Raw genomic sequence first — 17,904 nt, 5'->3', positions numbered from 1 at the left:
TAAGGGAATTGGATTTTTAGGGGGAAACATTTAATTTTTGGCAGAATATTTGATATTAGTATTTTTTTCCATCATTTTCTTGATATTTAAAAAAAAAACATTACTTGATCCTGTTCTTTTTACAAAAATATATTTTTTGGATCGCCTTTTTTTAATAATATTTTTTAAATAATACTAAACGAACGATGTTTGTCTTTTTAAATAAAAGAATGGTTCTTCATATTTTTAAATTGCATTTTTTTGATGAAAAATGTTAAGCATTTGTTACTTTTACATGGACTTTTGATAAGATTTTTATGTTACTACAGCGATTCATATCTTGACGAAGATTTTCAGAATAGTAGTTTATCTCATGGGTACTCTCCTAGGAAAGTCTTAAGGCGCACTATCTAAAGGATTTTGCGAAAACTCTCATTGAAGATTTGATTATAGTTAATATTATAGTAATTTTTTGATTCATTCTTAAAATGGAAATAGGTCATATGCAGTGTTCTGGAATCCCCATATCCAGAGACTTGGCCTTAAACAGTTTCGCCTTGAACGTGTCCGCCTTGTACGTATTCGCCTTGTTACCCTTTTGTCTTGTGATATTTTCGCCTTTTCCCGTTTTTGACTTGTATTCTTTTACCTTGCTTATTGACATAAATCAAACTTTCTTTTTCATATGTTGCTTTCAATATTTCACTCTCTTTCCCTTTCTTCTACCTTCATTCTTTGTTTATATTTCACTCTATTCATTCCTGCAACGTGGGTACCCTCTGCTAGGACTATATAATAGAAACCTATCTATATAAGTAATTATATAACGGTCCCGATAATTTTTGTGGTTAGCTCCTCCAAATGAAGAAAGATGGCAACGCCCCAGGTTCTTCATGTTGAACTTAAATCGGTCCTGTCATCCCCCGTTCTACCTGTTCTTTGTTAATCATCTGTTTTGTGTCCTATACAATTAATCATTTTTACTATTAATATAGTCAGAGTCTTTAATGAACGTGAATATTTTGAAATTATTCTTAATTTAAATTTACATAATATGAATTTTTGATGACGTTTCTGGCAGGTGTCTATGATAACAATATCCTTTAAAGATTGTTTAATCTGTTCTGATTTAAACTTAGCCGGTAATGTCTATAGCAAATTTATTAACTGGAGTGTTACTTGGAGAATGCCCATAAATGTTAAATATCTGTGCTGCTTCCTTTCTCTCAAAAAGGGTTCATCTTCCCAAGTTTTAAAGTAGTAGATGATTACTTAGACTTAGGAATTTACATCTCTCGTAATCTAAGATTTAAGGGGCATATACACTACATTATAAGGACGGGCAATATAAACTTGGGAATAAGTAAAAAAGGTTTCAAAACTTGTGACCCTTTGTTCATTGTAAAACTTTTTAAATTTTATGTCCTTCAGATTTTAATGTTGCAAATGAATGATTGAGTTCAATAATTTTCGTTTTTATAGTTCTACTATTAAATTGAATAATAGATAAACCTTGCTGGCCAAGAGAAAAAAATAAAATTGACGAATCTGAGATCTGGAATCCTTCAAGAAACTACCTTATTATGTCCTTAGAAAAGATGCAGGCTAGTTTTGTGGCATCTTTCCCTTCATTGGTAGGTAACGACAACTGTCAATGCAAAATCAAAAGAATTAGCCTCATCACTTTGTATCATAGACGTGTTATTAAGGATATAATTACTCTCCACTGAATTTTAAACAAAAATATAAGCCTGGATACTAAATAAAGACTACCTCTTCCTCGAAATGAGACTCTCTCCTTACAACACAAGCTACCTTCCCAAACCAAATATTGATATTTTAAGCATAGCTTTTATTACAAATCGACTATTGTATTGAATTCAATATCTTTATCTTTCCACCAGAGAAGCGATTTTTAGTTAATTTTTTTTTTTTTGTGTGACACATATACAAGTATTTTATTTACAATTGGGGTTTATTTAATTATGTTAATGTTGTCTTTGCAATTAAAAACATTAAAAAAAAATTAATATTCGTATCTTGAATACATCACTTTTACTTTGAATTATAATTTTTATATTCTATAACCACTAAATAGTCGACTTTTATAGGCTTTCACTATCCCCGCTGGTCAAAATAAATAAATTATGGCTTCTTTTGTGACCGATTGGGCCTTTAGTGTACATAAAAGCTTATATTTCATAAGGGTCAATCAAGTTTGAAGGACACTCTAATTTAGAAGATAATGGATAGTAAGTTATTAATACTATATTTATTAAACAGAGAGCTTAAAATACTGTCAACAAGTATCAAAGCTATAATTACACATATATCATAATTAAGTATTATTTATCGTAATGACTCACAATAACAGGACAGCGAATCTCACATTTTATATGGATTGACGAAGGAATATAATTAAGAATGTGAAAATTGTTTCAAATCGTTCTGAATGTAAATCAAAAAGAAAATGATATGTTGTTGACTTTGACAAAGGACTTATCTGCTGATAGAGATGGATATAAAAACTTCAAGGCTCCTTGTTTGCTATTACGTTAGAATTTTCATAATAAGGAGAAATAATTAGTAAGAGGACTAGTATTTTACAGGTTACTAACTTATACTTTTTTAATAATGTATTTTTGCGAATGTTCTGACAATTTTCAGATCTATAATTATACTCTATGTAGAGATCAAAAAAGCTGAAAATCCTGATATACATCAAAAACACACCTGAAAAGAATCTTATATAAAATATAGTAAGTTAAATATACGATATATTTGCTGAATGACATCTCTATCATTTATAAATAGTCCTCTTTGTCCACTTATACGCTTGAATGTTCAAAATAGAGATAAATGATTATTAAAAGCATAAATGTTTTGCAGGTTATCAATATACGCTTGCCGGCAATTCGTTCTTTTTCACATCTATAATATATATAGCGACAAAGAGAGAGAATACATGCGTATGCGTGGTTTTGTTTATCATCAAGGATTAAAAAAAATACGAAATTTAGAGATCGCGCTCTTTTTGTAATTGCTACCTCAGAATAATTTATTATTTTCTAAAGCTGTCATCATTATTCTATTATTTTTGATCGGTGAACAAAGCGTATAAAATAAATACTAGTGCGTGAAAGACGAACGATGAGTAAGTCTTAGGATTTGTTATGGAGTGTTAGAGCCGGAGTCAAATTGATGATCAACAATGGTTTAATTCTTGCCTATATAATTACTTGGTACAGAATGTTGTCTGTGTTAACTTTCTTTGTTTCATAGCTGCTCGCAGCTAATTTAATAAAACATCATGACAGCTAAGCTGCTCTTCTCCCAAACATTCTTCAAATTGTAAGAGCGACCACGTTAATAGTTAGTTTTTTTAAAACATACCGGCGTTTATTATAATTTGAATCTCTGCACATCAGTGAGCCCAGCTTTAAAGTAACGAAGGAGATACCTACGTAAAAATCCAACACTATAAAACACTTGGGAATAATCAATATCTAACAGTATCAAATATTGAAAACAGAATAATGGGATATCCTCTTCATCACATTTTTTTATTATCTGCGTTATTGTTTCTAAATTTGAGTGGTCTAAACGGTGACATTTTCATTCTATTAAAAAATAATTTATGTATTCATTTCTACAAACTTATCTTTGTTTTTTATGTTAGGCCAATGTACCACAACGAACGGTGATAACTGCATATTTCCATTCAATTACAATGGGGTTAGATATGTAAAGTGCACAAATGTTGACTATGGGAATACATTGTGGTGTGCAACATCCTTATTTTCGAATGGTGATGCCCAAGGCTATGGAACTTGCGCCAATAACTGTGAAGGTAAAAGGGAATTGAATTAAATTTCATAAACTAATTCATTGCAAAATGTGTTATTTATAGATTCTGCCATTAAAACAACAGTTAAAAGTTCTTCAAAAAAAGGTAATACATTTTTTTAATAATCACAAATAGAGGTATTTTGCTTGTATAAAATATAAATCTCCCACCTTTAAAAGTTTATGAAATAACTAGTGTGATGTTTGTCTGTATTTATTCGGTCCAGTTCAGCCCAGTCTTAGGACTGGTCCTTGGGACTGTCAGTTCTTAAAAATAAAGTGGAATGAAGTAATCAAGGACCGCAGTTTATTAGTTTTTAGCATTGAAATGCTTGATTGAAGTGGTCCAGACGGAAACTGAACTCGAAGAGACTTCAGTAATTAGTCCTAACGAGGAAACACACAACACTAGTTATAACAACTCGATAAATGATTTGTCAGATGAGAGATTACTATATAGATAAAAGACACACTAATTATTAGAGTAATAAAAAAACTGTATAGACATATTGTCCAAAATAAGCTGTACATAAATAAATGAAATGGAATGAAAACTCAATTTTTAAAATTTGACCAGATAGGACATTTTTATTCTAAAGGCGTCATTTTATCATTTGTTCTATGCAAAGTAATATGTCTAAAGAGATCCGAACAAAATAGACAATCAAAAAAGAGAAATGAATGATTAAACAATTGTACATGTTCCTTAATTCACGGATGGATAGGGATGTTAATTGTTTGTATTTTTTAGCTACACCGTTTTTTTGTTTGTTTTTTAAATTGGTAGTCTGAAAAATGATTTTTCTTTTTTTTCACTGTTGTTCGTTATTTTTTAAATTATGTATAGCGATCTTCCTTTCCCACTACATTCAATTATATTTAAAACCTGATTGAACATTCGTATGTGTTCATAAAAGACGGAGAGTAACCTTGACGCTTTGTTGCAGACCTGTAATCCATCCAAAATATTATTCCAATGGTCTGGGTTACCATATCAATTTTCGTTTCTTATTTTAAACATGCCAAAATACGCACATTTTTCATAATTGTACATGGGACTCTAGATAGATATCCAAAATATAGGCTGTCTTTTTTATTTTCTCTAAGAGTAATTTTTTCTTTTATTATATATTAATACATATATCAGTTTAAAAAAGGGTATTTACTGTATTTCCTATATTTATAATATAAAACTAGAGATTTCAAGAAAAGATTAGTATTTCTCACATTTTTTAATATAACTTTTTTCTTAACAATTGTTATGGACCAAAATGTTTAATAAAAACTATATTACTTTCCGGGGATATCGTTAAATATCCTTATTTCCAGGAAAATAACATCTAAAAATGTAGTTTAATAAAATTAATGGACTAAGAACTGAAAGTATGGAAATTAGAAGAATGATCTATGACTCAAGAAGGAAAAAAAAATGACGTCGATATACTTTTATTATATATTAGAGCGTTGGGATAATAAAACAGTAATTTTTCTATTCAAAAATACCACTTTAAAAATTAAACAAAAAAAAAAGTGAACATAGCACTGTAAATTTTTTACAATCAATTCGAATATTATTTTTTTCTGTTTTTATTTTTGTGTTTCTTTATTTGACATATTTTTAGTTACTTTTTAGACACTTTTTGACTTTGGATTTTTGGTTGTTCTACGAACTAGTGTGATCCAACTTGCCCTTCATCCAATTACTTTTGATTACTTAAATGATTATTTGACAGGCTATTTACAAAAAAACCAAAAAACAACAACTTTTAAGTATTATTAATTACACAGAATCACATGAAGATAGTGTTGTATCTAGTGATGTAAATGCTGTGAATTTTGTAGCTGGAAAACGAATTCACTTTTCTTGATAAAACAAACAACACGTAAAGTGTAAATTACCATTTACCATGTAGTAGGATAAGCCTTGCTTATCCTCCTACTTGGTTCTTTGTTTACCATACTAAAGATATCTGCACACCTTCTTACACCTATTAATGTTAAATTAGTCTGCCCATGCCCTTTCATTTTTCAAATAATCATCATATACTTTGATTAACACTATATATCCTTTAATCATTACAATTTTCAGCTTGTAATACCGTAAACGGGGCTTCCTGTATATTTCCCTTCAAATATCTTGGTAAGACATACGAAGAATGTACCAATGTGGACTATGGAAGTACCATGTGGTGTGCCACTTCATTATATTCTAATGGAGAATACAACGGTTATGGAATATGCGATCTTAATAGTTGCAAAGGTAGAGTATTAAATATCAATAAGATAACTTTTAATAGTAAGTTTAATTTTTAAAACGACAGACGTGGGCACTGGAACTGGCGTAACTACTGGTAATATCATATTCAAATAAAATAATTTAATGATTAACTATATTAATTATTTTTTTAGCTTATATCGTAATATCACCCCTCTAATCCATTTGGCATATCTGGAGGAACAAATATTTTGTCAACATATAAATTTCATAATATTTTATTGTATGATTACTTTTGGAAAGTATTTTTAACAATATTTAAAATTATAAATAAACTATTATGCTACAAACTATTTGACAATAAATGGGAAAAAAAAATCGTAATTTTTTAATTTATGATAAATGTTTCCTTAACTTTTCTACTTCCGATTTAAAACTTATTTATTTTACGTTTTTGAATATTATTTTTTTATAGTATGTTTTTACAGTCTAGTTTGTTGCTTAAATCAGAAGATACGTAGAGTCATAGCTTCCTTGGATATATAACATTGAATTTCAGTTAATGTTGCTCTTTTATAAATGTCAATTTAATACTTAGTTTTCTTTTCATGATTATCTAGTGGACTTATTTTGTAGAAACTTTCTACCTACATATACTGACAAATACTAAGAGGTGAGTAAAAAGTCGTTAGACTGAAAGTCCAAGTGGAGTCTCATGTCTTTGTTCACATTTACAAATTTAGTCCTAGCCTTGAAATATTTTAATCTTTGAATTTCGAGTACCTGTCGATTCGTGTGTCTTAGCTATCGAACTCAAGTCAAATTGCGAGTCTTTGATTCTGAGATCAAGTCTTCAAAATATGGACTTAAGTAAAGGTCAATTCGCCAGTCTCTGCAAGGACTCAACCCTGCAATACCATTCGAAGTTTTGTTGGATTATGTTTCATATCAGTATTTAAGTTGGTCCTGCTGAAAAGGGAAATAATAGCAATGATTAATGCTGTGTTAGTCCTTATTTATTTTGTCCAGTCCCCTCTAGTCTTAGAATCGATTCTATAAGAATTCTGGAATTATTATTAAAAATATCGATCCTTGAGACTGTCAGTAATAGAACTGATTATAAAAAGAAGAATCAAGGAATTACCTTTATATTTTTTAAGGACTGATATGCAGGAGATAACTTGGCTGGATCAGGACTGAAATGGATGGGATTACAGTCTTAAGTCCTAAATAAGAACTAACACAACACAAGCGATGATGAATATTGAACGAAAGGGTGTATATTATAATATTGCAGCCTCTTCCAGTAGGGAGCTAGCTTGAATCGAATAAATTTATCTGTAAATAATGCATTATCAGAATGTGAGAAGCCATATTTCCATTTTTTTTATTGGGCATGTACTAGAAATCCTTTTGATCAATGCAAAAATCATAATTTGTAATTTAGAACAAATTGTTAGACGCTTTGTCTTAAGTGCATCTTTAAAAGATATTAATTACAGGAAGCTTATATTATAAAACATTTAATTAGATGCAAAATTTCTTGTAGGAGTAAAATCCTAGACAAATCCTGAGGCAAAGGGATTCGGAGATAAGGGAAGATATATTCAAGAATCCACTTTTTAATGCAAGGTCTTTTCGTCGCTTTTAAAAGTGGGATTTGGGAAACTAACTTGTATATGTTTTTAGATTCTACTATATGACATTTGGAGATTTTCAGAAGGTGGAAGGCCCTCTGCGCTTTGTTAAGTCTGAGACTAAGTAGAGCTATTCTAGAGAAATAATTTATAGGTTTCTATATATTTTTATCTACAAAATATGACATACCTTTTTTATAAAATAATATAACGCTCAGTGATAACGTCAAATTATTTATCATCAAAAATTTGCAACAAATGTGGAAGCACGTCAGTCAAAAAGCTCTCTAGGTAAAGAGAGGGAGTTGGGAAAATCTAATACAAGGTAACGACTCTATATCATAATTGAAAAGTATCAACGGATAAACGGTTTGTAATGACGGTCAAATGGTTTCCCAACAGTCAAGAATGGTTATTTGTAAATCTGAGCAAAAAGTAAATAACAGTTTAGAGGTTAGAAAACAACATTTATATTGCGCGTGTGCGGTTTTTTTTTTTGTTCATTCTTTGATAACATCTCCCTCTAATATATAACCTATAGTTTGTACCCTACTTTTGTACAATACAATTAATATAACAGAATTATTTCGTCAAATTCGTCAAAAAATCTAGTGATATTTGAAATATAGAAAATTCTCATTTCTAGAGCAGAACACACATTATATTTTATCCTTTAAAATCAAAACATACATGGCCGCTTATTTTGAATAATAAACTTGAAGAACACATTTTTTGTCAAAAAATGAATATATATTATGAAATTTAAAAAAAAAAAATTATGATTAGTTTTTTTGAAAATGTTATTCATGTCTTTAAAAAAGAAAACAAATTCTAGTACAGCTGGTGTACGAGTGTATAATTTAGGATCAATATTTTATTAGAAGTTGCTGCTTCCACATTAGCGATGGACTGAAGCTAGAAAGAGAAAGAAAGGGAGACAAAGAGACGTTTAATTAACAAACATCTGTATCTCTCTGATTCCCAAACTATTTTTAACTTTATCCACGTTAGGATAATAGACAAAAACATCTACCATCTCAATAACATAGATTATAAGTGATATAAATAGGCATTTTCAACATTTTATAAGTAAATTTAAAAATAATTATATTATTACTAAGGATTACCAGGTGTTGATCGGGCCAAGGAGTGAGCGAGAAATCATATTGATTTTGGTTATTCCTTCGAAATGTTTAGAGCCCTTTAGTGGGGGCGAGCATTTCAATATACAGGATGCATGGGCAAAATCTGCCGCTTAAAAAAACAACAACTACAAGCTTATTTTATAATATTTATTGATAAATTAAAGATGAATATCTTTATTAGGATATAAAGCAGCTATTTATTCGTTGTAGCCGCCGTCTGCGGCCAAAACCCGCTCAATGCGGCTACAAAAGCGAGAACAGGCATTTTGGACCTGCGCTGCTTCTATCTCACTGAATTTTTCCTTGATGCAGGTGTTGAGAGACTGCTTGGTGTTCTAGGAGGAGCGGTTGGTGATGTTCTACACGTAGGACAAGACCAAGTAGTCCAACGGGTTAAAATCCGGTGATGAGGGAGGCCAAGAGGAGAAGGGTACGAACGCAAAAGCATTGCTTTTCAGTCATTCTTGCATCCGCTTAGCATTGTGGGCCGGAGTTGAGTCCTGCTGTCACATCCACGGCCTGTCGCTGACAACATACTTGATCCACGGCCACACAACGTCCTCCTGGGCCTGCAGGTAGATGTCCGTGTTCACCCTGAGGCCTTTCTCGAAGATGTGGGACGGTATGACATGACCCTCACTTGACACGACCACAAACCCCATGACAGTGGCCGGAAACTTAGTGTTCATGACCCTGAGGACGTCTCTGTTGTTCACGGCAATCCAACGATGGTTTTGGGAGTTGTGGATTTGATCCTGAACAAAATTCTTCATATCAGAGAAGAACCAGAGCATGTTCGGCGACTTTGGGTTCTTCAAGATATTTAGCAGCCTAAAGCTTTTGAGCAGCCTAAAGCTTTTGAGCAGCCGCAACCCTTGAGTCTTTTCAGTCGGAAGTTGGGCTGTCTGACGCCTATAGGACTTGCAGCGGAAGTCTCACCTCGCCATGGCTCTCATGGAACGCTGGGGGTCGTTGTCGATGATGTCCCTGACCTTGTTGAGGAAGGTGGCGTCCCGGACAATCCTGGTGCTCTTCTCCTCCTTCTTCTTCCTGTCAACAACGTCCATCGGGTCCGATGACTCCTCCAGCTGCTTCCTGAGACTTCTGACCGTTCTAACTGGCATTGACAGAAGGCCAAAGATGTCAGCATTGCTTAATTTCATGTGATCACTAAGCATAATCTGAATAGCAGCGCACCTACGATCTCTCTCATTGAACATAATGACTTTTTTTTGGCACTTAAAATGATGCTACTGCTAAAAGTGGTAAAAAATAACTGAAGCCTTTGACCCGGGAAAAATTTATGGATGTATTATTATGAATTTAAAAAGTATATATACATATATTAAGGTTAATAGAAAAACAAGGTTATACTATAATTATTTTCTTACAAATGTTTGAATTCCCCCCTAGTTCTGTCACTCGTAAGGAATTTAATCTGTAGAAGGGATTAGTTATATTATTGAAGGCAAATAATTCCATACGCTCATCCCTACGTAGGGATATTTTATCTTTACTTTTTCTTTATATACTATGAATGTTTACACCACGGAGCCTCGACTTCATAAATCCTAACATTACTAGTCTTCTCAGTTTAATATCTTAGGAATAAGCTTAGCTGTTCAGGGATCTCGACTCTTTGGAGCAAGATGTTTGTCTCCCTCATTGGCTCTCATCTCCTTTAACGAGTTGATCATTCATTGTGGAGATACATTTTTACATAAATTCCCGATAAAATGACTTCCAATCTCGTAGATCATCACTTCAAAAATACATCAGTCACTCAAAGTTTTTTAACAAAATTCCATAATTATGGAATAGTCTTATACTGATGAATTTATATATAGTGCAAGAATAGTCAAATAATAGACGCGATAAGGAACCCAGGGTGTTCTCTTCCTTTATTGTAAGCTACTTTATTGAAAATCTTGAATATATTAGCATAAATTCACTCTATTTCGTATTCTACACTTTTGAAGGGGCCCTGGTGTGTCCTTAACATGGCCGTACGTCAGTATTGCGCTTAGTTGCTTCAGCAGACCAAAAAAAAACAACCTTACTCAACCGTCCACCAATTATATAGGTATGTAAATATAGATGAATTAAGTCATAATTAATTATTAAAATCTTTTATATATATGTAACTTATGACCAACTCATAATAGTACTGAGTCATTATAATAAAATTACATATTTATAGCACGTCCACCCAAAAGGAAGCTAGATAATTTTTCTCAAAATTGAACATGGAATAACATTTTCCAACAAATTATAATTCATTTAAATGAAAAAATGATTCTGATTAATCCTTTGGAGGCACCACAAATTATACTTAAAGTACCCCAAATTCACCGGCACATTTATAGAATTAGTAAATTAATAAATTATATCTCTAAGACAATATTGGGGCCAAATTAAGTCAGATAGATAAAACGGAGGTTTTAAACGTCAGTTAACACTCTTGGGTATCTCAATTCATTGCAGAAATTTGAATTCAAATCCTGTAATTTACCGTAATATCTCATTTAAATATTGCCTGTCATTTTATAAATATAAATGATTGAACCTTTGAATATAAAACGAGTTTTCCGCTTCCCGTGATACATTTCTGATAATTAATAAATTACTGCAATTATTTCAAGAGTACTTTACAGCCAAAAATAAAAAACAAAGACGCACACAACATTTTTCGTATGGATTTAAAATACTTCACATTGAGTGGATATTTGAGTTAGATATTATGTTTAACGTTACTGGTTGCAAATGTGAAGTACTTTACAGCAAAAAAAAAAAAAAAAAAAAAGACGCACACAACATTTTTTGTATGGAGTACTCTTGAAATATTTAAGAGCGTGAGAATTTGTTTCATTGAATACAAGATAAATTAAATTATTACTGCTTAAAAGGGACATAAATAATAGTTATGCACTTTTTAGAGTGGATTGTTGCAGTAATTTATTAATTATCAGAAATGTATCACGGGAAGCGGAAAACGCATTTTAACAGAGAGTTGGTGATTTGTTCTATCTGTCAGAAGGAAATACAGAAGGACAACTTTAATGATCACAAAGTTAAACTCCATAAGAATGACCCCAGCTGCAAGTATCAAGTGAAAATTGATCATAAGAAGCAGAAAACATTGAACTTTGCTGTTAAGAAAACTTCCTCTGCTACATCCTCATCCTCAGTCACTGCCTCCTCCTGTCCCGTTGACCCTGCCCAGTTGAGGCCTTACTGCCTGAACCAAAATCTGAAAAGTCCGTTTCTGCTGAAGAGAAAGTTACTGCAGACACAGAAAATAATGGCAACTCATCAAATTACCCCAGCGGACGGATTTCTCATCTCGATATCGGACCAATCTTCTCTCCCGAGCAGCTCTCTGTAGTCAACAACAATAATATTCCCTCTGCAGAGGACTCTGAGACTAGCGACAATGTCCAGGGAGGTGAGAAGAGCAAGACTGAGGAAATGGAGTTTGTGGACGGAGACCCAGAGTACCCTGTCGTCGTCACGAGCCAGCTGGGTGACCCGATACTTACCGGGAGGGAGCCAAAGCGGAAGGACATCCAGACCAGAACCAGAGTAGAGACTGAGGGGGAAACTGTGCCTAAAGTCGAGATAGATCATTCTCTACAGCCCAAGTTACAAACATACAGTCCTCAGATAGATGACAAATACTCCAGAGACTTTCAATATGATTGGTTCCGTAAGTTCCCGTGGCTAGAATATGACAAGGTTGAAAAGTCAGCCAAGTGTTTCGCCTGTTCCAAATTTTCCATTTCCAACCTATGGGAAATTTGAGTTCAAAACATGGAAAAACAGTTCCTCGTTGAAAGTTCATTCTAACAACAAAAAACCCAAACTGTCGATAGAAAAGTGGATCAATTTCCTCACATCAAAGAGAAAGAATACCTCGGTTCTCGGCCATGTTCAGTCTCAACATACTGAGGAAGTCGTGAAGTGGCGAAATTATTTGAGGTATCTTTTCCAAACTGTTGGGTTCCTCACAAAGCAAGGATTGGCTTTTAGGAGCGATTCCGAAACAAGAGAAAAGTTTACGGAATCTAATGAAAACAATCGAGGAAACTTCTTGGAGCTTTTGTTCCAGCATTTACACGACAATCCTATTCTCAAAGATAAACTGGAGGCCGAAGTTAAAAAATTTTGTTCAGCTGGGGTAGGTTTTGCCAAATGGACTTCACCTAACATCCAAAATGAGCTGATAGAGATTATAGCATCAAAAGTGACGGAAAATATAATTGAAGATGTCAAGACTTGTGCCGGCGATGATGACTACTGGTTCCCTGTGATTGTTGATGAGACATCAGATATGTCAAACACGGAGCAGTTCAGTCTGTCACTGGGAAATCTGACGAGTGAAGGCATCAAGAAAGAGAGCTTCCTCAAGTTTGTAAAAGTTACCCAGACTGACAGCAAATATTTGTTTGAGAAGCTTCACGAGGCTGTCAAGGATCTCGGCCTTTGCCCCGCCCGCACTGTCTCCCTGGCCGCGGACGGTGCCTCCCACATATCTGGCATCAAAAAGGGTCTTGCCGCCAGGTGGAAGGAAGCAGCCCCACTGTGTGTCTACATCCACTGCTACGCCCATGTCCTCAATCTTGTAGTCAAGGATCTTCTCTCAGATATAACCCTGTTCAGAAATACAATGGGGACAGTACAAATTTTGTGCAACTTCATTGAAGGGTCACCAAAGAGGTCAGCAATCTACAAGTCGGTGAAGATAACAAGTAAAGATGAGGAGCATGCCAAGGTGATGACCCTGAAGAACCAGTGTGCTACCCGCTGGAGTCTCCGCTACGATGCTGTACACGCTGTATCTCTAGGGATGGTCAGAATCATGAAGACCCTCATAATAATGAGAAAAGATAAAGATACATTGTCGAGTTCAACAGCAACTTCTCTGCTCAACAGCATCTTTAGTCACGAATTTGTTTTCGGGATTGAACTGTTGAAGACACTCCTCAGACACACATCTAGCTTGTCAGATGAACTTCAAGGCAGAAAGGTTGACCTAACAAAGGCCCGAAAACACGTCAACCTAGTGATTAGGACTCTTGAAGATCTTAAGAATGAGAAAATCTTTGAATAAATCTGGAAACTTGCTGAGTTGAAGTCGTCTGAGATGAAATCAGTATTTGACCAGGAGGACTCAATTGATTTGGAATTCAAGGAGGCGAAGATTCCAAGGAGTAGAAAGTGGAAAGGAACAACTGAATCCTACTTCTGTGAAACACATTTCGATGTTGCAATCAATAAGATTGTATTAGAGCTTGAGAGCAGATTTGCCACCGACGATACAAACATCACAATGGATCTCATTGCAATCGTGAATGACAGTGAAGTGGAGACCTGTGTCATTGAGCGTGTCGCCAAGCACTGCAGACTTGAACTCGAGGAGCTCCAGTCATACCATACAATCTTCCAGCAATTCAAGGTTAATATTATAATGTTTCATTTTGCATTATATGATTAAAATTTATGTTTCTCTAGGCAGATATTGACACAGAAGGCATGGTTTCGCCGCAAATTGCTGTGGAGTTAATAAGTTCGGGAGTGTTCCGCCTGATGCCGGAGCTATACAAGGTGATCGTTATCCTGGCCTCAATGCCCATCTTCAGCTGTGAGGCGGAGCGGTCATTCTCCTGTCTCAGAAGGCTCAAGAACAACATGAGGACCACCATCGACCAGGAGAGGCTCTCCTCCCTCACCCTCTTGAATAAGGACAGGGTGATGGTGGACAAGGTGCTCCATGGAGACATTTGAAGAAGTTTGATTGACACCTTTGCGTCAAGGAAAGAGAGGAAAAACTTCTTCTTCTAATCATGATAAAGAACACATGCATTTTTTTCTTCATTTTTTTCAAACACATCACCACGTATACATGCGAGTTAAGAACATCAAGACTTGTGAACATAATTTATTTTCTGTCGATGTAACCGTTTCATGGTATATTATAATCTCGTTCATTATCTTCATACGTTATTATTTTAAAAATATTAAAGGAGGTTTAAATTGTTTGACTTAATTGTATAATTCAAAAAATTTCTCTCATTCTTGCACCGTGCATTATATACTCCATTATACTCCTTCCTTTATGAATAGGTCGGCATTGACTTTCCGTTTAAAGTTTTTCCTTTGCATTTTATTTTTCCCAATGTTTGCCTGAAGAAAATAATGGTCAGATAGTCCATTGGACGATATTGTTGCAAGATTTAATCTATGCTGTAGCATTTGCCCTGTTTAAATATCCCACGTTCACCACTGAAAATCAACCGTTCACCCTTGTAAAGCGGACCGAAAAATCTTCCTGACATACGGCACTGGTCCTTAATATACATAACAAACAAATTACACATCTCCAACACACTGATAAGTGGTATCAATTTCATATAGATAGATGAACGTTTAATGTAAATATAAGTCATTTTAGAGGGAAGAGTTTGAATTGAGTTACTCGGTAGTTCTAGTTTATCCCTGATGTAGATGGATTTTTTCTTCGGTAAATTAGAATATAAGTATCTACATCTACTCATTGTTCTAATGAATTCATTACTTTTCAATTGTATATTCTAGACACTCGTCTCCTACCTTAAATATGATGTACAGGGATCTTACCCTTTTGGAGGAAGATATCATAGTTCAAACTTTGGATATCATCTTCTTTAATAGAAGCATCAATCATTATTTATGAAGATACAAATCAAGGATCGTGATTGTGACTTCTAACCTGTCTCAAGAATGAATACATCCGTCATTCCGGAGCAATTAGGATTTTCAATGTAGGAACTATCTCCTACCTCTGCTATTTTTATTAATAATAATTAAAGTAATTATATGACAACCACCTCTTAGATTGGAAAAACTACCCCAACACTCTATTCCCAAAACATCTATCCTCCGTCCTATTGACTCTTGAGACATTAATCCTTAAAGTTCACCTTAACAACTAACCCCCCCACCCTCTCCATTGCTTTTGATTTGTTCTTTCTAATTAATTAAAGTATCTGTTTATAATAAAATGATCTGTAATTCTTAATCTTGAAATTTAAATAATTCACACAGCGTACTTATAATATTCATCTTAGGTATATTACAAGGGTAAATACTCTTGATTCCTTCATATCTTCTATCTCTTCTAGTATAAACTATAAATGTACTTTAAAATAATTATTTTTTTAAATCTCAATTTCCTTATTTTGTGTTTCAAAATTTCTTTATTTTGTTATTGAAATTTCTTTATTTTATTATTGAAATTTCTTTATTTTGTTATTGAAATTTCTTTATTTTGTTATTGAAGTTTCTTTATTTTGTTATTGAAATTTCTTTATATTGTTATTGAAATTTCTTTATTTTGTTATTGAAATTTCTTTATCATATTTGAATGGTTATATAAATAAAATATATGTATTTTTATATTATATTGTTTAAATCAAATTAGCAAAATATTTAATTAAGATACCTCTGAATTCTTTAAATCAATATATTGATGAATTTACTTTCAAATTCACCTTCGTCTTTTAAACATGACTACTTGGTGACTTGTGGAGATAGACCACAAATTATAAAGAAATAATTTTATAGCCTTATTTTGAGGTTTTAAATAATGCATATGCACACGACTTTATAAAAAGTAGAGTAAATTACTCCAAATAACGCTACCATTAATTATGTCATGTAGTTAAGTTTTGGATTATTTTTTTTTTTGACTAGTTGAGTTGAAATTTTTTGAAGCACCAAGCAGTATTTATCGGAAGTGACATTTTAGTCTAGAGAACTGCAATTTGGCTAGATAGCTAGAAACGACAAACACAAAGGAAATTTCAGCAAAAGTAACTTCTTCATGGTGCACTTCCTCTTCCATGATATATATAATTTTTATTAGCAGTGAAAATATCTTCGCAGTAAATTCTCGAATTTTGTTTTCTATTATAGTGTGTGTTGATTTGAAGCTTTTATGATACAAAGAACAGATCTTTTTTAACATTGACAAAAAAAGAATAAGACTGGAATGAATTGTAGAGATAATTCTTAGAGGTAGTAAAATGAAAGTAAGTTATTATTTTTGAATGGATGTTACTTGGAATTGCTTAATTGACAATTTGAGCAACAGTTATTGTAACCAATGGCACAGTCCACAAGGACAAAAGCTTGCTCTATTTGAATGATGGCTTCATTTTCACTTGATTTTCTAGCACATGTAGTTGCTTTTGACGTTTTCGTACCTGAATGGAGATATATTTTGGAAGATTGAAGATTTGCTATGAAGAGCAACAGGCACCAAATAATGTTTTTGAAGTATGTTACCATCCCCTGTGGCTCTATCTTGTATTTTCGAAATCTCTTCATTTGTCAATACTCTCACAGACAAAATCACCATACTGAAATAGGAGCGAGGAACCCCATAAATAATCATAAGGTATTTCGTCGTCTAAGAATAAATCTTTGACAGGAACTTTTGGAATATTCGTCCTAGAGGGAAGAATGAAGTGATCTGAAGAGATTTGTGGAATCAGTTACATAGGACTCACCCTCATTAAATACTTTATTTTTTATTTTTTCTGGAAAAGAAGCCTCTCGTCTTCCATTTACTCAGAATTCCGTGGTATTTAACAATGCAATTGAAATATTCGGAATAGTGGGAGCCCTGCTTCCACACGCATTTAAATAGTGACGCCAAAGAGTATAACTATCATCATGAGTAGCTATATATCACTTTTAATGTTTGAGTACCACTGTTATACTCTATGACGTCATATGTATCTGTCTTGCTCAGCAGTCCGTACCGTACATCAAATTGAAAATTTTAGCAAACCCGATTATATGATGGCATAAGTTTGTATTTCTAATAACCTAGCCATATAAATGGATCAAAAGATTTTCGAAATATTTACTTATTTTTGTCCAAAATTAAAGCTCTTGAATCATGCAGTTTATTTTTACTACAAAAATCCAAAATTCCATTTTTACAACAGTTGATATAGTTTTAGTAAGAGTGTAGGGTAATACTGGACACCTTGTATTTTGAGAAATCATTAAAATGAGGAATGATACGAAAGTTGGA

General features: G+C 33.3%; 1 protein-coding gene across 1 annotated transcript; it reads left to right on the top strand.

Annotated features, from left to right (window-relative positions):
- Nucleotides 1-3,394: 3,394 nt before the first annotated feature.
- Nucleotides 3,395-6,289, top strand: LOC121131503 (72 kDa type IV collagenase). The gene is made up of 6 exons (XM_040726929.2): nt 3,395-3,585; nt 3,659-3,829; nt 3,890-3,931; nt 5,915-6,085; nt 6,147-6,176; nt 6,235-6,289. Exons 1-6 carry the CDS (start codon nt 3,516-3,518, stop codon nt 6,258-6,260), a joined length of 510 nt encoding a protein of 169 aa, XP_040582863.1. The 5' UTR covers nt 3,395-3,515; the 3' UTR covers nt 6,261-6,289.
- The last annotated feature ends 11,615 nt before the right edge of the window (nt 6,290-17,904 follow it).

This window comes from Lepeophtheirus salmonis, unplaced genomic scaffold (genome assembly GCF_016086655.4).
Source record: "Lepeophtheirus salmonis unplaced genomic scaffold, UVic_Lsal_1.4 unplaced_contig_7570_pilon, whole genome shotgun sequence".
Taxonomy (NCBI): Eukaryota; Metazoa; Arthropoda; class Copepoda; order Siphonostomatoida; family Caligidae; genus Lepeophtheirus; species Lepeophtheirus salmonis.
Note: the sequence above shows the minus strand (reverse complement) of the source record. Positions and strands in the feature narration are given on the sequence as shown.

Excerpts from the sequence above, each read along its gene's own strand:
- LOC121131503 (XM_040726929.2), top strand. The coding sequence starts at position 3,516 with ATGGGATATCCTCTTCATCACATTTTTTTATTATCTGCGTTATTGTTT. Across the intron at positions 3,830-3,889 it reads TTGCGCCAATAACTGTGAAG|ATTCTGCCATTAAAACAACA; the intron begins GTAAAAGGGAAT and ends TGTTATTTATAG. Across the intron at positions 6,177-6,234 it reads TGGAACTGGCGTAACTACTG|CTTATATCGTAATATCACCC; the intron begins GTAATATCATAT and ends TTATTTTTTTAG.